The following is a 22,061-nucleotide window of genomic DNA, read 5'->3' on the forward strand; positions in this document are numbered from 1 at the left end:
CTCCTCCTCCTCCTCCTCCTCTTCCTCCTCCTCCTCCTCCTCCTCCTCCTCCTCCTCCTCCTCCTCCTCTTTTACTACTTTGGGTATTGAGGGAAGCATACTAAATGATTACTAGAAACTTGCCAAACCTCACTGCTCTCCACTGACCCCTCGTCATATAAAATTTTATAAAACAAACACCCATTTATATAAAGTATTCAGATCAAGGAATTTAACAGTCCATAGTGCCTAATGTCTTAGAAATACATGCACTTGTCCAATGACAAAATGCAACATATCCTAAATGACAATTCTGCAGCAATATCCTATCATGGCTTTTCCATGTCAGGACAGTCATTTGTAAAGACCTTGTTGCTTTTAATCTTCCAAATCAGGCTTAACCAGAAGAAGCAAGGGAGGCAGGAGAGAGAGAAAGATTGCAGGTTCCTCTGTTTTGCCTAATAAAATCCTATCAGAAAAAAGATGGCTGTTTTCTGGTTCAGCACTACTTTCAGAGGAAAACAAAGGATAATAAATAGCTTACCATTAGAGGTACTATGCAAGCTGATAATCAAACTAAACACGAACATTTTCTTCCGCTTTCAGCATTTGCTTTCTGTGACATGGAGCCTTCTGGATACTATAATGGAAGCCTCACTACAACTGTCTCTGGGTCAGTTTGCTTAAACTGGTCAGATTTCCCTGATTACATCCAGCAGTATCCAAATCGGGGACTAGGAAACCACAACTACTGCAGGAATCCAGATGGGGGGCCCACGCCTTGGTGCTTCTACCAGCTCACTTCAGGAGCAACTGGCTGGGCAAACTGTGATTGTAGCCAGGGTAAGCATCACAGGCGAAATTTGGGGTGGTGTTAATGACTGTAAAATGAGGCCTTAAAGGGAAAAAATGTTAAGAATGTTTAAAAAAATAGAAGGAGCAACTTGATTTAAATCAGGCTTGCATCCAGATTAAGAATTCAAGTTTTCTGGAATGGAGATTAGAATACCAGAAATCTAAACAGAAGACATTTAGTGTTAGACAGAACATGTACTTAGTATTTAATCCACTCTATCTCCTCCTCCTTACTGGTCAACTATCGATATGGCTTGACTATGATCTGAAGGATCATGGCATCCGGCCCTCTCAATTCCTGGCAAATAGATGGGGAAGAAATGGAGGTAGTGACAGATTTTATTTTCCTGGGCTCCAAGATCACTGCAAATGGGGACTGTAGCCAAGAAATTAAAAGACGCTTGCTCCTGGGGAGGAAAGCCATGGCAAATCTAGACAGCACACTAAAAAGCAGAGACATCACCCTGTCAACAAAAGTGCATATAGTCAAGGCTGTGGTCTTCCCAGTTGCAATGTATGGCTGTGAAAGTTGGACCATAAGAAAGGCTGAACGCCAAAGAATTGAGGCCTTTGAACTATGGTGCTGGAGAAGACTCCTGTGAGTCCCTTGGACTGCAAGACGATCAAACCGGTCAGTCCTAGAGGAGATCAACCCTGACTACTCTTTAGAAGGCCAGATCATGAAGTTGAAACTCAGATACTTTGGCCACCTAATGAGAAGGAAGGACTCACTGGAGAAGAGCCTAATACTGGGAAAGGTTGAGGGCAATAGAAGAAGGGGATGACAGAGAATGAGGTGGCTGGATGGAGTCACTGAAGCAGTAGGCGTGAGCCTAAATGGACTCCAGAAGATGGTAGAGGACAGAAAGGCCTGGAGGAATGTTGTCCATGGGGTCACGATGGGTTGGACACGACTTTGCAGCTAACAACAACATGATCTGAAGGATCAGGGTTTTTGCTTGTCTTCATTTGGCTGAGGCACAGACAGGGCAGCTTGCCACATAGTTTTCAATGTCCTTTTTGAGGAATGGCCGCCCCAAATTGTCTTTTTATCAGGTGTAAAGTCTTTCCAAAACAAAAATGTCCTGCCACTTTGGAATTGTGGCTTTTCTCAAAAATGATCCATCTTTGAGCTTCTGGTACATAAAGCTTACCCCCTACCCAAGCTAGTCTATCCTGGATCGAGCAGACATTTGCATGACTTTGAAACCATGGGTCTTCTTTCAGCACGGCCTTAAGAGCTGCAGCCACTTCATTCTCTATTGGCGACCTCCCCTTCGCTTGCGTTCATGTAGTCATTTGGCCGGCTAATTGGTGGGACGGGAGTACTAGTTTGACCACTTCTGCTTTTGGGCAGTTGTAATGAGGCATAGTGCATTGGCTAAGAAGTTTTTCCCCTCTGGGAGGTAGCGCAACATGAAGTCGAAGTGGTTAAAAAATTGTGCTCATCACACTTGCTTTGGAGATTTTTGTGATTGATCCACACTTCAAAAGATATTTTGCTTCCTTCCAGTGCCTCAAAGTCAAGAGTGCCCAGTGCACTGGATATGCCTCCTTCTCCAACATGGCCCACCTTTGCTCAGTCTCTGATAGTTTCCTAGCGGTGTAAGCACATAGTTGCAGCTGGCCACTCTCATTTTACTATAACAGCACAGCGCCTACAGCTACGTTGCTAGCATCTGCTTGAATGACAAATGGAGCTCTCAGATCAGGGTGCTTTAGAACAGGTTCAGCTGAAAACAATTGTTTGAGCTTCTCAAACGCTGTTTGGCATTCTCTTGTCCATTTTAGAGGTTGACTGGGTTTAGTCTTGTCCCTCCTTTGGTCTTAAAGACGTTCATAATGGGGAGGGCTATTTAGGCAAACAATGGAATGAATTGTCAGTAAAAGTTAGCAAAACCCAGAAGTTTTGACCTTCTGAGGGTCCATCGCAATTCCCTCATGTGAGATGTAATAGCCCAATTAGTCTAGTTTGCTTTGGTGGAATTCACATTTAGAGAGTTTGGCATATAGTTTGGCAGCTTGTAGTCTGTGCAGGACCACCCTCACCCTCACCCTCACATGAGCTCTGCTTTTGTTTCAGTATAAATCAAAATGTCACCAGGTACCCTAGCACCCCCTTGAACAAGTGCTCATGCAAAACTTTGTTGATTAATTGTGTGAACATAGCAGGAGTCCCTGTAGCCCAAAAGAGAGTACCTTGAACTGGAAACAACACAGCGGGCAATTGAAAGTGGTTTTCCATTCATCCCCTTCCCTTATTTTCACACGGTAGTAAGCCTCCCACAAGTCTAGCTTAATAAATATTCTGCCCTTAGCCAAGTGAGCTAATATGTCTTTTATTAGGGTTAGGGGGTAGACGTTATATACACACACCGCATTAAGCCCTTTATAATCTATGCATAGATGAAGGGGTGACCTGTTTGGATTCATGTAGGGGTTCCACTTCTTTAGCCAAACTAACCTTAGTACCAGGGGCCGTTTCATCCCAGATGCCACTATAAAGCTCAAAGTCTCTGAATGGGCCCCCATTCGCATTTCTATGGGCTCTGTGATGAATGTTACCAGGATGCCTTCTGCTACTGAACCATCTAGCCAATTGGGATTTTTAGCCACTTTAGTTGGATCCCCAGTTTCTTGTCCAGTGCTGGGTTTACTAGGCACCTTGTGCAGCCTGAGTCTAACAAAGCCCTTAAGTTGGCTTTTAGCCCAGACTATGAAAAACTCAGTTCTAGGGGATTGTTAGAGGCATGATCGGGCCACTTACCAGGGAGTCATCACTGGAGTCAGTGTTGGTCAACCCCTGGCTGTCGGTTGGTGGGGTCAGAGTTCCCTCAGCCTGTTTTGGTGATGGGGTGAACACAACGACCTCTACTCCCTTTGGAGCAGTTTCTCTGGCTCGCAGTGGTGCTTTGATGGCTTTTCCCACAGGGCTGAGGTTCACTTTCTTGGTCAAATGATTGGTTTTGCACTCAGCCACCCTGTGCCCTTCTTGGCCGCATTTTAAACAGGCAGTGGAGTGAGCCTGTGGGGCTTGCAGTTTGACCAGGTCCCTATTCTCAGGGTTTATTTCTTCCATGGCTGTGCTGGTGGTATTTGTTTTATGCCTCGTCGAATTCTACCTCCTCAGCTAAGACAGGATAGTCATGGAGGGTTGTAGTGGGACCCCTTGAGACACAAGAGTTGTACAGGTCGTCGTTCAATCCATCTTTGAAGCAGTTGATAAGGATGTCCTCCAGCCAGCCATTGAGTCAGCATTCCAGATCCCAACTATTGGGGGCTTCCATTGAACCTCACACTGAGAACTGGGGTGTTTCACTGTGCCAGCCCCCCCCCAGGGCATTAGCTCTGACAGATTCCCTTTGGGTTGCAGCTGCAGCTGCAGTGTCACCATCTGGAGTTGCCAAAACTCCTGCCATGGTGTCTAGTGGCGGTGTTCTCCCAATGTCTTCTTCCTCTTGGGCTTGGCAAATCTCACAAGCAGTCATCTTGGCATGGGATCCACATGACTTGAGGGTCTGGAAGGCATCCATCATAAAACACATGGCTTGCTTCATCAGTAAATCAGTGTGGACAGGCCCACTCACCTTCTTCCTCCTCGTCCTCATGCTCTTCCATCTCTGCTTGCCATTCATGTCGTTGGCTGTCTCAACTGCCCTGGATGAGGGTCACTTCTTTGACTTTCACCTCCTGGCCACCTTTCTTGACAATGCCAATGGACCACCTGAGTCTCGATGTGTCTCCCAGGCTGGCAACCTCCTCCATTCACTCAGAGAGGTCCAACCTGGGGGAGCCCTTATGGAGGCTTCCCCCCAGCATTCAGTTTCTTCCTGATCACTGTCTTGAGCTGACATTGCTTGCGAGGTCCCCACAGTAGGGCTTCTCTGGGTTGACCGAGTTTGCAGATTCCGTCTAATGTAAGGACCTGCCCCAGCTGGTCCCTCAGGAAAGTAAAATTCTTGATTCCATTGAGGTTAATCAAAAGAACTTTTACTGAGAGAAAGTAGATGCAGAGAAGTCTGGTGGAATCTGAACATCTCACACAAAGAGTAAAGCAATTCTTTCATTTTCCCCAAAACCAACCCCCCCTAAACAGTCCAGTCCAGGAAACAAGGCTGGAACCAGCTGGGAAGGAGTCTCTATCTTCCTCAAAGACAATCCCCCTCCCTAATTCCCAAGCAGTTATAGCAAAAGCGAAAGCATGCAAAGAATGCCAGAACCTCTGGTGGACCTGACAACCACTCTCTTTCCAGTGCAACCTTTTCATTTCATTCATCAAAAAGGCTGAATGACATGGGATTGTTGTTGTCAGTTGCAAAGTCCAACCCATCACGACCCCATGGACTATGTTCCTCCAGGCCTTCCTGTCCTCTACCATCTTCTGGAGTCCATTTAAGCTCACACCTACTGCTTTAGTGACTCCATCCAGCCACCTCATTCTCTGTCGTCCCCTTCTTCTATTGCCCTCAATCTTTCCCAGCATTAGGCTCTTCTCCAGTGAGTCCTTCCTTCTCATTAGATGGCCAAAGTATTTGAGTTTTAGCTTTAGGATCTGGCCTTCTAAAGAGCAGTCAGGGTTGATCTCCTCTAGGACTGACCGGTTTGATCACCTTGCAGTCCAAGGGACTTGCAGGAGTCTTCTCCAGCACCATAGTTCAAAGGCCTCAATTCTTTGGCGCTTAGCCTTTCTTATGGTCCAACTTTCACTGTCATACAGTACATTGCAACTGGGAAGACCATAGCCTTGACTCTACGCACTTTTGTTGGCAGGGTGATTCTCTGCTTTTTAGTGTGCTGCCTAGATTTGCCATGGCTTCCCCCCCCCAGGAGCAAGTTTCTTTTAATTTCTTGGCTGCAGTACCTGTCTGCGGTGATCTTGGAGCCCAGGAAAATAAAATCTGTCACTACCTCCACTTCTTCCCCATCTATTTGCCAGGAATTGAGAGGGCCGGATGCCATGATCTTGGTTTTCTTAATGTTGAGTTTCAAGCCAACTTTTGCACTCTCCTTCTTCACCTGCAACAAGAGGCTCTTTAGTTGCTCTTCACTTTCTGCCATTAGAGTGGTATCATCTGCATATCTTAGGTTGTTGATATTTCTCCCGGCAATCTTAATTCCAACTTTTGATTCATCTAGCCCTGCCTTTCTCATGATGTGCTCTGCATGTAAGTTAAATAGGCAGGGCGACAGTATACAGCCTTGCCGGACTCCTTTCCCAATTTTGAACCAGTCAGTGGTTCCATGTCCAGTTCTCACTGTTGTTTCTTGGCCCACATATAGGTTTCTCAAGAGACAAATAAGATGGTCTGGTACTCCCATCTCTTTAAGAACTTGCCACAATTTGTTGTGATCCACATAATCAAAGGCTTTAGCATAGTCAATGAAGCAGAAGTAGAAGTTTTTCTGGAACTCCCTAGCTTTCTCCATGATCCAGCGTATGTTGGCAATTTGATCCCTAGTTCCTCTGGCTCTTCAAAATCCTGCCTTTACTTCTGGAAGTTCTCGATCCACATACTGCTGGAGTCTACCTTGTAGGATTTTAAGCATAACTTTACTAGCATTTGAAATGAGTGCAATGGTGCGATAGTTGGAACATTCTTTGGCATTGCCTTTCTTTGGAATTGGAATGTAAACTGACCTTTTCCAATCCTGTGGGCACTGTTGAGTTTTCCAAATTTGCTGGCAAATGGAGTGTAGCACTTTTACTGCATCGTCTTTTAAGATTTTGAATAGCTCATCTGGAATATTGTCACCTTCACCAGATTTGTTGTTGCTCAGCTTTCCTAAGGCCCATTTCACTTCACATTCTAGGATGTCTGGCTCGAGGTCAGTGACCACCCCATCGTGGTTATCAGGGATGCTAAGCTCATTCTTGTATAGTTCTTGTGTATAATTTTGCCACTTCTTCTTAATCTCTTCTACCTCTGTTAGGTCCCTGCCATTTTGGTCCTTTATCATGCCCATCTTTGCATGAAATGTTCCCTTCATCTCTTCAATTTTCCTGAAGAGATCTCTGGTCCTCCCTATTTTATTGTTTTCTTCTTTGCACTGTTCATTTAAGAGGGCATTCTTATCTCTTCTAGCTATTCTCTGGAATTCTCCATTCAATTGGGTGTTATCTTTCTCTTTCTCCCTTGCCTCTCACTTCTCTTCTTTCCTCAGCTATTTGCAAAGCTTCCTCAGACAGCCATTTTGCTTTCTTGCATTTCTTTTTCTTTGGGATAGTTTTAGTTGCTACCTCTTGTACAATGTTGTGAACCTCCGTCCATAGTTCTTCAGGCACTCTGTCTATCAGATCTAATCCTTAAATCTATTTGTCACCTCTATTGTATATTCATCAGGGATATGATTTAGTTCATACCTGAGTGGCCTAGTGCTTTGCCCTACTTTCCTCAATTTAAGCCGAAATTTTGCAATGAGAAGCTCATGGTCTGAGCCACAGTCAGCTCCTGGTCTTGTTTTTACTGACTGTATAGAGCTTCTCCATCTTTGGCTGCAGAGCACATAGTCAATCTGATTTCTGTGTTGACCGTCTGGTGATGTCCATGTGTAGAGCCATCTCTTGGGTTATTGGAAAAGAGTGTTTGCTATGACCATCGTATTCTCTTGACAGAATTCTATCAGGTTGTGCCTTGCTTCATTTTGTACTCCAAGGCCAAACCTGCCTGTTATTCCAGTTATCTTTTGGCTTCCTACTTTAGCATTCCAATTCCCCATGATGATAAGGACATCATTTTTTGGTGTTAGGTCTATAAGGTGCTATAGGGCTTCATAGAATTGGTCAATTTCATCCTCTTCAGCACTGGTGGTTGGGGCATAGACTTGGACTACTGTGATATTGAATGGTTTGCCTTGGATTCGCACTGAGATCACTCTGTTGTTTTGGGGATTGTATCCCAGTATTGCTTTTCCTACTCTTTTATTGACTATGAAGGTTACTCCATTTCTTCTGAGGGATTCTTGCCTGTAGTAGAATACCTGGTCATCTGAATTAAATTCACCCATTCCTGTCCATTTTAGTTTGCTGACTCCTAAGATGTCGATGTTCAGTCTTGTCATCTGTTGTTTGACCACGTCCAGCTTGCCTTGATTCACGGATCTTACATTCCAGGTTCCTATGGAGAATAGATCTTTACAGCATCGAACTTTCCTTTCATCACCAGATGCATCCACAGCTGAGCATCCTTTCAGCTTTGGCCCAGTCGCTTCATTGTTTCTGGCACTACTAGTACTAGCCCTCTGCCCCAGTAGCATATTGGACACCTTCCGACCTGAGAGGCTCATCTTCCAGCGTCATATCTTTTTGCCTTTTGGTACTGTCCATGGGGTTTTAATGGCAAAGATACTGGAGTGGGTTGCCATTTCCTTCTCCAGTGTATCATGTTTTGTCAGAACTCTCTGCTATGACCTGTCCGTCTTGGGTGGCCCTGCACGGCATAGCTCATAGCTTCATTGAGTTACGCAAGCCCCTTCACCAGGACAAGGCAGTAATCCATGAAGGGGATGACATGGGATACAAATATAATAAATAAACATGGAAAAGCCAAGTACAAACAAAACTTTGGTCTTATTAAGAATTCTCAATTGTGATTTATTACTGATAGAAACAAGCTAGCAATCATTTTCCTTTGTAACAGTCAGCTGACGTTCCTTTTCTCATATTGCATAGAAAACATTGATAAAAAATCTGTGATAAATCTATATCCTCCCAAGCCCTGTGGAATTTCCTCCCTACTCCATGGTAGGTGAAGAAAGAAGCCTGATTGCTTTGGGAAGGACATTATGTTCTGTTGACCTGATTCCTTTGGTCTCTTTGCTCTGACAGATTCTGTGCGACTGACAGAAAGTGGCAGGGTGGAAGTATACTATAATGGGCTCTGGGGGCTGATCTGTGATGATGAGTGGACCAACCTGGATGCCAGTGTGGTATGCCAACAACTGGGGCACAGGTAAGGAACATGTCATTGGATTGAGCCACCTTTGTTTTTCTCAAGAGAAATTAACTTTCTTGAAAATTGAGAAACTATATATATATTAACATAGCCTATTATTGTCTGTGGAGTCACTGCACTTTCTGCTTTTTGGATAGTGAGACTGGCACAGCCCTAAGACAGAGTTCTTCCAGTCCGAAGCTGTTACCCTTCCATTTTCAGTCTACAAACTGTCGTGGTGATGAGAAGATGCTGTCCCAGTGCAGTTACCAGGAAATATTCAGAGCTTGTATCCAGGGAACTGCAGGGGCCATTTGTGGCTCATCTCAAGGTAAACTTGAGGATAGATGATATTCCTATTCCATTTCTTTTAGCAAAGTAGAAAGCCAATAATCCTGGAAATTTTGCTGCATCAAAGCAAAACTACAAAATAACGTTGTTTGGTAAAGGGGCATTGTCAACCCTTTGAGAAGATTTTTCAAGGATTCTGAAAGGGAATCAAAGCAAAGCAAGCTTGGATTTCTTTTCACACGTTGTTATCCAAGACGAAGCTTGCATTTTACTAATGGTTACCATCTGTCTTCTCCAAGATCATCTCTGTACTGCTGTACAGACATTTCTGAGGGAGACAGGTGAAGTTGGTATCTGAGATAAGTTGATCAAAGACCCCTCCCTTTGATGCAAGTCACAATGCATGTAAGGGGGCAGGGCTTCATAATAGGAATACAACCACCATCTTGACTGTGCCTGGCTGCTCCTGCACATTGATCCTGATCGTAAAGCACTGTGATGAACAAAACAATGAAAGAAATGAATCTACCTGTCTGAAGAACAATATCATCTTTGCTTGTTGTCACTGGGGAAACAGCACAGTTTTAAGTTTCTATGATCATTTTGTGTACTGTTCTGGATTTCACCATGGTATATTTCGGATCAAAAAAATCATGGGGTATAACATATTCAAGACAAGCTTTATTTATTTGTTTATTAAATATATATGCCATCTTATCTAAAGCAACTCTGGGCAGCTTACAATAAAATCATAAATGAAAAACATTAAAATAAACAGGATAAAATAAAAAACTAGAAAACAAGTTTTGAAACTTTTTGTAGGAGCTCTGATCCAAAAGTTGATAGCTTCCAAGAAAACTGGGGAATTTGTGCATGAGACATACAGTATGATGAATTCTAAATGTTTAATTGCTGATAAGCAATTCCAGACTAAACACACACACATTTTTCACTCAGAATTTTCTGCCATTTTGTTTAGGTGAATGGGGTGTTTGTACAGAACACTGTACAGAATCTGGGTAATTTAGGTTAAAAATATAACTGTTTAGTAATGGTGTTCTACTCAGAAGGAATGAGTACATTTGACCTGATGAAGAATATGTGAGTACCCTCCTATCCCCTATAATGTTGACGGTAGATCAAATTGGTGTATATTCAAAGAAATACAATTTATGTTGTCAAGAAAAAGATTTATGGTAGTAGTTGAAGGGATCTATTTTGTGTAATCATTGGGATTATTCTGGATTGTGTTCCTTTATTATTCTTGTTCTTTTTGATAAGCAGCTATAGGATCTCCACTTCGTCTGGTAGGAGGCAAAAAAGATTTTGAGGGTCGAGTGGAAATTTATCATGATGGCTATTGGGGCACCATCTGTGATGATCAGTGGGATGACAAGGATGCTGAGGTGGTTTGCAGATACTTGGATCTCAGGTAATTTCTTTGAATGAGGACACTTAAGAGGGCAAGACTATGATCTCTTACATCTTGTTCAAAGCAGTGTTTTCTCTCCTGTTCATCAGTTCTTATGGTGTGTGTTTTTCTCTTCCTCCCAGTGGAAACTCAAGAGCCGTGTCCTGGGCTCACTTTGGGAAGGGCTTGGGCCCAATCCTGCTGGATGAAGTTGAATGCTCCGGCAATGAGCTTTCACTAGACCAGTGTAAGAAGAGTGATTGGGGGAAACACAACTGTGACCATATTGAAGATGCTGGGGTCATTTGTGACCCCTTTGTAGGTAACTACTGTGCTGTCACATCAGAACTATGTAATGCATATCGTGCTGCCACCATGTGGTTGTTTGGGGGAATTGCAACATTATGCTAATGTGGTCAGCCAATCCCTCCCATTTTGTGACGTACTTCCTCCTGCTTCTTAACTCTGTACTTTCACCCCTCCCATTCTGGGACGTACTTCCTGCTCCTTCTTCCTCCGTGCTTCACACCCCACCATAACATGCGGACACAGTAGGTCCGGTTACTGTCTTTTTTTGTTGTTCCCATTTATATCCCGCCCTTCTCTGAAGACTCAGGGCGGCTTACAATCTAAGAAGCACAAATCAATGTGCTTAGCACACTGTCCATTCATCATCTACCAGATCTTGTTTGCTACCATCTTCTCTGCATGCGAATAAAGGTACTTCTGGATGATAAAAGGTACTTCCATGAGTTCTGCTATCTGACAAAGGCTGTTAACAGTGATAGTATCCGCTTATACAGGCCAGGCACAGGGGTCTTAGCAAGGAGATAAATCATTAAACAACAGTCAGAGTCAGAATAACTACTCTGCCAAATATATAGCTGGTTTGAAGGCTGCCTTTATGACCTCCTTTTCTGAAAATGGTATAGAAGGAAAGTTTTAGGATTTTTTTGCTTTTTTTTGTTTCCATCTCTTGCAACATAGCAGAAGGAACAATCCGGTTGGTAGGAGGCCTCCATCCAAGTGAAGGAAGGGTAGAGATCTACCACAATGGAAGATGGGGATGTATTTGTGATGATGGCTGGAAGACAGGAATCAATGCTCGGGTTGCTTGCAGACAATTGGGCTTTAGGTAAGTAAGTAGAGTCTATCGTCGATTGCCAAAATGTCACTGTTTACAAATCAATTTCAACTGTGTGTCCTGTTTTAATGGTCACAAATATCTTGACTATAACGGGATGCAATATCTGAATTATGCCAAAGTGCTCTGTATATCAGTGTCTCTACTTAATGTATACACAGTAAAAGCAGAAGTCTGTACTTCCCGGTGTTAGAAAAAGAGGAAAAGAGTGGGGAAAAAGGGAGAGATGAGAGCACTAAAGGAGGAATGTTAAGGAGTTTGGTCTAGTGATGAAAGTTCCAAGCTAGAAATCAGGAGACTGTGAGTTCAACTCCTACCTTAGGGATAAAAGCTGGCTGGGTGACCTGGATTAATAACTTTGCAGGGTTGTTGTTATTGTAGAGAAAATACGGGGAGGAAAGAGTATTAGATATGTCCACCACTTTGAGTTATTTATAAAAATAATAAAGGCAGAAAATTAAATAAATAAACGATTCCGTTATATTTAGTTCAAGCAGTTCCTAGAAGTTCCACTGGTTTGTTAAAATGAATTAAAAATAAAATGCTGTTTATAACTATTATATTGCTTGTATATGCGAGCAGGGGGTTGGACTAAAAGCCCTCCGATGTCCCTTCCAACTCTGATATTCTATTATAATGTTATTCTACCAGCTCATATATACAGTATGTGTTTGCAGGATCCTGAAGGATTTTTTGTAACATCTTCTAATGCAGTGTTCTACAACCCTGGCAATTTTAAGATGTGTAGACTTCGACTCCCAGAATTCTCCAGCCATTAGGAATTTGGGAATGGAACTCTGCACATCTTAAAGCTGTGAAGTTTGAGAAAAACCTTTCTAATATTTTGAGAATGAACTCATGCAAAGCAGCACCCTTGCTTTACAAATATGTTTCTTCTTTAAATTGGGTTTATGCACAGAGAACAAGGAGTCCTTGTTGATTAGAGTGATAAGCCTCTGAAGGAAGTTCTGAGCACAAAGGTTACCAGCCTATTTTTTGCTTTCTTTTTTCAGTGGTCCTGCCAGGCTGGCATCAAAGGGTGAATTTGCGCCAGGCCAAGGTTTCATCTTGCTGGATGATGTGGCTTGCATAGGCACGGAGTCATATCTGATGGACTGTCCCCATAGTAACTGGGGCCAACATGACTGCTCACATGAAGAAGATGTGGGAATTCACTGTTCCCTGGTTAGCAACAGGATCACTGAAGATAAAACTGGTAGGGAGCTAAAAGGGCACACCCAAAAATTATTATTCGTTGTCAGTGATGTTTTTGTCTTTAATTATGATAATGGGTGTTCTGCGGATTTATTTTTTTGTCTGACCTCAGAACAAAATGGAGTTTAATTGTAATATCAATAGTTAAAGAACTTTGAATTTTCTGTCTCTTCTTGTTTGTTGTTTCAGGCAACTTTTCCAACCCTGGCCGATGGCAAGGTAAGATGGTAACTGGCAAAATTCCCATAGCTTGTTTCAAATATATATATTTGTTCAAAAATTAGATATGTAAGCATATGTCCCCATTTATACATCTTTGGGGCAGATGGAAGAATTGCAAGCAATTTGGACATTACAGAAAATGGTGGTAAGTGAGACAAAGGATTTTGTCCTCATTTCCAATATGTTTTTGGCCTTTAAAAATGTGTTAATCCCTTTAAAAACTACTGTAAACTAGTATTTCAGAGTAACTTCCAGATGTTTTTCCTTCCCCAGCAGCCTCACATTCTCTCCCCTGCTCCACCACCATCAATAAGAACAACAACCTTGTTGGCTAAGTTGTCCCAGTCCTTGTCTTCCTTCTAAATTGTGGTGTATCACAGAATGGCTATCTTGTCTTGGCCCTCTCCATCCTGGCAATGTTAACTGAATCTTGTTGCCTCTCTAGATTATGTTATTTCCAAGATATTCATCAGCTTACTTCAGTACTAACTCTTTCTTCTGATCTCTTAAAGTACGGCTTTAACTTACAGGGCTTCTGGTACGGCTGGTGGATGGGGACCATGCCAATGAAGGCCACGTAGAGATCCTTCTGAACGGAGAGTGGGGCAGAATTTGTGCTGAAGGCTGGACAGAGAGAGCTGCAGCTGTGGTTTGCAGGCAGCTGGGCTACAGGTAACTGGACAGCAAGATTTTCTTTAGGAAAAAGTGGCTTATGTAAAATCAATTTCTGAGTAATGATGACCAAATCTGATCCTAGGTTCTGCCTTGGCTTACCTTTTCCACTAAGCAACTGAGTCAGAAGTTCATTCAAAAGCAATTTATTAGAATACTCTGATAAAGTGGGGCCTTCCTATGAAAAAGGAAAACCAAGAAAAATGACTTACATTTACGTTTATAGTTACCACAACAAAGACCTTCAAAGCAAAAGCTGATTGGTTTAGAAACGGTCACCTATCCAGTTACATGACAAGAATTAAAACATCCCATAATATGTATAAGTATTACAGAGTCCATCTTCTGTGGCCCTCTATACCAACTTATGTCATTAGAATGGTGTCGTTTGGCAAGACCGAAGTTCCATCTAAGAAAAATTGTTGGCATTTTGGGAGCATTAAGAGGCAAAAGGGGTGCCTCGAGAACTACAACACCTATTTTGTACCTTAAAACCCTCACCTCTCCCACACCATGGCTCCTGTCCCACCTAATGTTATAATTTGGCCCTCATCAGGCTTCACTCTAATTGAGAACAGGCAAGTGTAGCTCTCAATCTGATGGCAAATGAGAGTTGTTGCTAGATATATATGTAGGTATTATGGCAGATGGTGGAACAATTTAAAGGGCTGGAAATTATCCTTGTCCTTTTTTTGTAGGAATCACATCAAGATTTGATTTAATATGCAAGTACAGATTAGTATATCTTGGGTGCTATTCTGTCTGACCACTGTTCCATATTTTTGCTTGAATTCCTTTTTGTGCAGCTATATGAATGTACCCTTAAAGTGGACTTGCTGTGTATATTGCAATTTGCTCTCTCTTTCCTTAACAAAAGATGATCAGACTACTGAAGGTTCATAAAGATGCTATTTTCTTTGTTTGCACAGGGATTTCCATCTTTTGGAGGGGCGGGGGCTGGGCTGATAAAGTTTTGTTGGGAAGGAGAGGCTTCAAGCCAGGCTGGCTCAGATGTAATTGGTGCCTTTCCCCAGGCATGGCTTTTATATATGAGGAAAAGGCAGATGCCTACCGCACCCCAGGAGGAGGAAGATTTGCTCTTTTGGCAGATCTCTCACTTGCCTTGAATTTAGCAGCCCTGCTAGGTCCAAACCCCAAAACTCATCTCTTCCTTTCTCTTTCTTGATTTTTTTTGTTTTGGCTTCTACTTTTCCTGATGGATTTCACTACAAGCCTTTGTCTTCACCTTTGAGATTCTTTTTCTCTCTAATTCTCCCTTTCTCCATTGCCTTTGTCCTGTTACCAAGCTTCCTGGACCTGCTGCTCTCCTAACTGCCTTTCAGCCTGAATATGTGACCTCTTTAAGAATCAAGTCTTTTGCCAGCCACTGCCTGGGCCACTCACATCAGCTGAGCATAACATCTGGCAGCCTCCAGCAATCTTTTTTAGTTAGTCTAAGGCAGTGATTTCTCAGCTTCAGCAAGTTTAAGAAGTGTGAACTTCAACTCCCAGGATCTCCCAGCCAGCATGGGCAATAAAGTTGTATACCTTTATGGTGGGAAATTGGAAAAAGGGATTTGACACTTGAGAAAGAACAGAGTGTTTTACAATCTGATTCGTACTGGCGCACTGGCATCTTCAAGGCTGTTTGCCCTGAATGTGGAATTTCACCAACCTAACACCTCAGAGTTTCTCATAACATCTTGACAGTGCTGGATTGGCTACACACAGATGGACCATGGGGAGAGGGCTAGGGGAAACCAGGGGTTGAGTTTTTTATTAGCACACAGGAATTTTAGATTCTGGATTCTCCTGCAATCGGCACCTCTTATTAAAAGTGCCTTTTCATTTCAAATGGAGTCAAGAGGTTTACTTTCCTAAGGGATCAGACTGGGGCAGGTCTGACAGGAGCTGAAGTCCACACTTCTTAACCTTGCTGAGGTTGAGGAACTCTGGTCTGAGGTGTCCTTTTACTGCTTCCCTTCTACAAGCGGCCTGCCTACCTGAGTTACATGCCTAGATTTGGAGGGACTAGAGAAATTATCCTGTAGCAGGGATGTACACATATTCCTTTCCCAAGGTGCCTGTGTGACCTTCTTCTCTTGGCAACTCCCAGCATGGCCTAGCAGGCCACTTCAGTCCCTCCCTCCCTCCCTCCCTCCCTCCCTCCCTCCCTCACTACTGCTGCCAATTGTCAGCCCTTCAAGATATACCAGAATTCCAAAATTATGAATCAATCAGAATAGAGCTGGAAGGGATCTTGGAAGCCTTCCAGTCAGCCGCCTGCTCAAGCAGAAGACCCACCATTTCAGACAAGTGACTGTCCAGTCTCTTCTTAAAAAATCCCAGTGATGAAGCAGCCACAACATCTGATGGCAAGCTGTTACAATGATTAATTGTTCTAACTAGTGGTGCGATTCAAATATATAAACAATCAGCTCTCTGTGTGGATGCTGCTTCTGGAAGTCCATTCTGGGCCTGGGCAACAAAAAATTAGCTACCAGTTTTGCCGAAGTTGTGCAAACTGGCTGAATCCCACCACTGGTTCTAACTGTCAGGAAATTTCTCCTTAGTTCTAGGTTGCTTCTCTCCTTGATTAATTTCCATCCATTCTTTCTTGTCCTGCCTTCTGGTGCTTTGCAAAATAAGTTGATCCCCTCCTCTTTGTGGCAACATCTCAAATACTGGCATATTGCTGTCATGTCTCCCCTAGTCCTTCTTTTCTCTAGATTAGCCAAACCCAAATTTTGCAACTGTTCTTCATATGTTTTAGTCTCCAGGCCTTTAATCAATTTAATTGCTCTTCTTTGCACTTTTTCCAGTCTCAACATCTTTTTTGTAATGTGGTGGCCAAAACTGGATGTAGTATTCCATATTAAATAGTAAAATAAATACTAAAATACATACTAAACACTAAATATAAAAGAATACTAAAATTGCTTTTATTATAGGGGGCAATAACAGAAACTTGCAACTCTGTATGTCCCTCCTCCTCACTCTCTTTATCCTAAAGAGAACTAGGAAAGGCCAAGACTGAGATGCATTCTCAAATTACATTCCTGCTTTGGACTCAGATTTTTCTTATCTCATTGCCTTGGCTGCCTTCTTTCCCCTCTTCTGCAAGTTTATCCCCATAGCCATTATACCAAAACACCATGCTGGCCAATCTCCCTGGTCTCCCATGTCTTTCCAGATGTCTCTTAGGCCTCTTAATGACTGGAGATGTCTGTGGATTTTTCCTTCTCCCAGTCCTGCCCAGAAGAAGTACAGGTAGTCCTCGACTTATGATCATAATTGAGCCCAAAGTTTCTGTTGCTAAGTAAGGTTATGTGTGTTTTGCCCCATTTCTTGCCACCATTGTTAATCAAATCATTGCAGTTGTTAAGTTAGTAACGTGGTTGTTAAGTGAATCTGGCTTCCCCACTGATTTTGCTTGTCAGAAGGTGATAAAAGGGGATCACATGACCCAGGAACCCTGCAACTGTCCACAAATATGTTATGTGCTCCTGGCTACTTTCCTTTGTGACCAGAGGCAAGCTCACCTGACCAGCCAAGACAGTGAAGGCCTTTTGTTTCGTTTATTGCAATAAGCGGGGAGAGAAGCTATCAAAGCTTGGTTCTCTTCAAAGTTTCAACCCGAAATATTCCCTTCTTTATACAGCCCTGTCCCGGCCACCACATCCCTCCTCTTTCCCCATTGGCTGAGGTAATATGAGGTTACACTCTTCCTGATTGCCTCCTACATATTTCCTGCTACATACTAAATCATACATCACATATACATTAAAAGTAGGAGATAATTTATGCAAGGTGTGTCAAATAATATTAATTGGCTAATTACACATGCTCAGTTGTCTATTCTGAGTTCTGGGCCTTTTTTATGGATTCTTAGAACAATAGATTTTTTTTCCTGTTTTTCAGTTCAGTTTGCCTTTCCTGTTATCCCATTCATTTAATTTTCCCTGGCTAGCCATTTCCTCTTACTGCTGTTTTTACAGCTTGTATTCTTCCTTTTCCCATTCTGAAGACCCAGCTAATTTTACCTACATGTCTATCTTACATCCTGCCTTTATACTACATTTCTTGTTCACATCTATTGTAGTTTCTTTCATGCTTGTTTCTCCACTCAGTAAGTTTCTACTACATAGCAGATTCAATTTTAAATTTTGAAGACCTTTCATTTACTTCTATCAAATAGATGTTGCCAAGTATCTGAATTTTGATCATGTGACCACAGTCATAAGTGTGAAGAATGATCACAGGTCACTTTTTTCAATGCCTTTGTAACCTCAAATAGTCACTAAACAAGTGCTTGTAAGTTGAGGACTACGTGCAGTCCTATTTTGTTCTATGCAGTGAACAAAACATCCACAATGTGAGCACAGCTTTCTCAAGCAGCGCTGCTGAATAGTTTTGTTCTATGCAGGTTGGGGGTCTTGTAGTCTGAAATTAAAAAGCAAGCAAAGCATTTTGGGTTTCAGTTCTGCCAAACTGTGGCTTATCCAGAACAGATCAGCAGAACCTCTGGTACATGATCTTTGTCCCAGACTTGAAATAAAATCTTGTCTGGTTCTATACATGCTGCTAGCCTGTAATGACTTCCTGGTTAATTTAAACAAGTCTCTCCTTCCAGTGGTATGGCAGTACCCTTCTATAAGCCTGATTCAGAGACATGGCAAGTACCCATCCACCTGGACAATGTGGAATGCTCTGGAACTGAACACACCTTGGGAGAGTGCATCATCCATCAAAGTGGTCAACACAACTGCTGGCAGAAGAAAAGTGCACGTGTGATGTGTGACTACATGGGAAAGGGGAGCCAATTTATAAGGAATGATGGTAAGTCTCTTAGCTTGCCTGGGTTTCCAGAAATTCATATTGAGTTGCTGCAACTAACAAGTTAATGGGCCTAAAAGGTAAAGGTAAAGGTTCCTCCGCACATGCGTGCTAGTCGTTTCCAACTCTAGGGGCCGGTGCTCATCTCCGTTTCAAAGCCGAAGAGCCAGCGCTTGTCCGAGGACGTCTCCATGGTCATGTGGCCGGCATGACTAGACGCCTAAGGCGCATGGAACGCTGTTACCTTCCCACCGTAGTGGTCCCTATTTTTCTACTTGCATTTTTACGTGCTTTCAAACAGCTAGGTTGGCAGAAGCTGGGACGAGTAACAGGCGCTCACTCTGTTACGCAGCACTTGGGATTCGACCTGCCAAACTGCCGACCATCTGATCGACAAGCTCAGCATCCTAATGGGCCTATAAAGGAGCAATTATGATAGGAAAGCAATATGTAAAGAAATTATTGAAGAAGATCCTCTCCACATCCTTTGGCTTTGATCTGCAGCCTCTGTGGGCCCCAACTCCTATTTTTTTGTCAACAAAAATCAAGCATGGAAGTTACCTGGCCATGGGATTATTCTGTCAACAAAATGCAACATCTGTGTTTCCAGTGTTGTCGAACCTCAGAATTCAGTGGGTTTCAGGACTGGCTTAGCTTGTGGAAGGTATAAAATCCAGTTCCATTTAAAATAAAATAAAAAATCCTTTAAAAAAAGTAAAAAAAAACAGATCCAGGATTTTTTTTCTTTCAAAAAAGGGAAACTACTGACCAATCAGCCTAACATCAATTCCTAGGAAGATCTTGGAAAAGATAATCAAGCAACAAAACAGCAAGCAGCGAGCGCTGTCGCCCAGCAGAATTTGCTAGAGTAGCGAGCACATGGTATTTGGAAGCGATGGGGCAGGAAGTAAGCAAGCAAGCAATATTGGCCCCCTAGGGATGCCCCATAGGCGGCAAGGGACTAGCCCCTGCCGCTCTGGCCCCGCCCAGCCCAGCAGCCCCTAAGGCACATGCACAGCAGGCGGTGAGCGCACAGGGGCCACCAGCAGGACATGGAGTCGGGGGAGCATGTGATGTGGACCGTCGGACACGCCTACTCCATACTATCTCTTTTTGGTTGGAGAGCTGGTTGCCACTGGTCATCTCCTCAGCCCCCAAGATCTTGCCTGTGGCCCGTGGGTGGAGCGCATTCCCCTTGCACACCTTGGTACCCACCATGGTCGCCAGCTGCTCACATAGGTCCCTTAGACCACTGCTCAGAGCTGCAGGCCCACCCAGCATGAAGGAGGTGAAGCAGTTGGCTAGGAAGCCCCACATAGAGTGGTAGAGCACGCCCAAAGCCTGCAGGCCAAAGGCTACCCCAAGCAGGGAAAGCCAGATTCCCATCGGTGTCATGGCCGCCCAGGCCAAGCAGAGATGAGGGGGAGGCACACAATCCTAGCTGGGACTGGGGGGCATGGCTCTGATGGAGATCTGGCTTTGGACACTCAGGGTGGCCTTTGGCTTGCTGGTCTTGGGCGTGCTCTAACACCTCTACTCGAGCTGGCTAGCTGGCGATTTTGCCTCCTTTGTGCTGGGCAGGCCAGGTGCCTTGGGCAGCAGCAGCAGCCTAATGGACCTGTGCGAGCTGCTGGCAGTGGTAGCCCGAGGTGGGGCCAAGGTGTGTCAGATGCAGAAGGGGAAAAGGCTCCACCTGCAGGCCAAGGGCAAGATGTGCAAGGGGGCCAAGGAGATGACCAGCAGCGACCTGCTTTCCAACCGCAAGCAAAAACAGATGGGATGGAGTAGGTGCATCTGGAAGTCTGGATCATGTGCCTCTCCCCTCCCCTACTCCACCTGCTGCTGGAGGGCTGGCCCGATATTGGCAGTGGGTGCGGAGCCCCAGAGTGTGCCAGTCAAGGGTGTGGCTGCTGATGGACACGTCAGCCCCCATGTGCTCACTGGCTTCTGTGTGCGGGGGGCTGATGGTGTCTGGCAGCAGCTGCCCCGGCCCCTGCCTTGCCTTGTCCCGTAGCAATGGTACATCTGCCCTGCTCCCTGCCTTGCCTCACCCCGCAGGACAAGCTTCCTGCTCACTGCCCCACCCACCAGAGACCCCCTGGATCTCTCCCAACCCTGTCCTGCCCTCACAGGTGTCCCCATGAGCAACATCAAGGTGGCCACACCTACCCCAGCCATGCCCACCCAGTCTGCCATGACCAGCGCAGTCATGCCCATCCAGTGGACCACGGCCCCCCCAAGGGCCCCACAATGCTGATGCAGCCCTGACACTTTGCGATAAATAATTGGGTTTTGGGTTGCAGTTTGGGCACTCGGTCTCTAAAAGGTTTGCCATCACTGGTATAGGGTCTCCAGCCTAAGCTGGGGGCTGGGCTAGAAGACCTCCAAGGTCCCTTCCAACTCTGTTCTGTTCTGTTAAAATCTCAAAAAAAAAAGTCTGGAAATGTTTTTGACCAACCTCTGAAGTATTAGACCAGTCTGAAGAAAGAGTACTAGGCTGGATGACAATAACCAGCTGACATAACTAGACAACTATGTCTAATCTGGTCACCATTCTAACTTTACCCTTTAAAATTAAGAATCTTTTTATTAAAATGTGGGATATATGAAATAGTTGAATGTAAAGCCTGTTCTGTTTCAATTAAATCCTTCAACGTTTCTACTCTAGATCTACTGGAAGAAAAACCTCTGTCCAGGGATCTACTCTTTAAAGGGGCATGTTTATGTGGAGTTCTGGAGAAATTAAACCACTTCCAGAATGATTTACAAATGCAGTACCTTATTTGTTATAGAGAGAGAGAAAGAGATTTGCATGCCTTATTTCAGACATGTCAAATAATAAGTCGCGCAACGTATTGGGACGATTTTGCCATTGCCGGCAATGGGGTGGGCGCAGCTTCCACATGACACATCAAGCCCGTGGGCCAGCAGTTTGACACCCCTGCCTTATTTGAAATGTGGCATCTGGCAAGTAGAGATATTTACATAGATATTTGTACACATATACTGAAAATGCATTTATTTGGAAAACAAAGATTGTTTTTAGCTTAAGTTGATAATTCTTGGCTGAAAACTGAGAAAACTGGACATTACATCTGCTTTATCTGTTTCTTTTTTTCCTGCTCTTCCTTTGTGGGATCCTATAGTCAAGATTTTCTTCCTTTCAAGGAAATGGTAATGTTGCTATTTCCACTTTTAATCTCTTAGCACTGTAATGGTGCTAAAGAAAACAGAGTTAAGGAAGACTGTATAGTAATACCATTTTCCCATCATCTAAGGACAACAATTGACCAAAGGCCTACATCATATCCAAAGTGTGATTCTTGCACCAGCATTTTGGCAAAAGAATATGAACATTAATCATTTTGGTTTTCTTGGCAGGTTTCAATATTGGCCTGTGTGGTCTTCGTTTGACTCAGCAGCGCAAAAGAAGAATTATTGGTGGAAACAAATCCTCCAGGTAACTTGCTTGCTTACTATCACAGAACTGTTATCAACTCATTTT

General features: G+C 43.7%; 1 protein-coding gene across 1 annotated transcript in view; it reads left to right on the forward strand.

Moving 5' to 3' along the window:
* Nucleotides 1–602: 602 nt before the first annotated feature.
* LOC310640822 (neurotrypsin-like) overlaps nucleotides 603–22,061 on the forward strand; it is a gene marked incomplete at both ends in the record, with an annotated part of 37,909 nt that continues 16,450 nt past the window's right edge. Inside the window, 11 exons of the mRNA XM_083363339.1 lie at nucleotides 603–822; nucleotides 8,660–8,783; nucleotides 8,924–9,096; nucleotides 10,341–10,488; nucleotides 10,611–10,789; nucleotides 11,455–11,602; nucleotides 12,625–12,827; nucleotides 13,016–13,045; nucleotides 13,579–13,720; nucleotides 18,354–18,559; nucleotides 21,938–22,016. Coding sequence (XP_083219465.1) covers nucleotides 603–822; nucleotides 8,660–8,783; nucleotides 8,924–9,096; nucleotides 10,341–10,488; nucleotides 10,611–10,789; nucleotides 11,455–11,602; nucleotides 12,625–12,827; nucleotides 13,016–13,045; nucleotides 13,579–13,720; nucleotides 18,354–18,559; nucleotides 21,938–22,016 — 1,652 coding nt within the window. The remainder of the gene's footprint in view (nucleotides 823–8,659; nucleotides 8,784–8,923; nucleotides 9,097–10,340; nucleotides 10,489–10,610; nucleotides 10,790–11,454; nucleotides 11,603–12,624; nucleotides 12,828–13,015; nucleotides 13,046–13,578; nucleotides 13,721–18,353; nucleotides 18,560–21,937; nucleotides 22,017–22,061) is intronic.

The sequence above is a fragment of the Vipera ursinii genome (assembly GCF_947247035.1).
Source record: "Vipera ursinii genome assembly, chromosome: 5".
In the NCBI taxonomy this organism is placed as follows: domain Eukaryota; kingdom Metazoa; phylum Chordata; class Lepidosauria; order Squamata; family Viperidae; genus Vipera; species Vipera ursinii.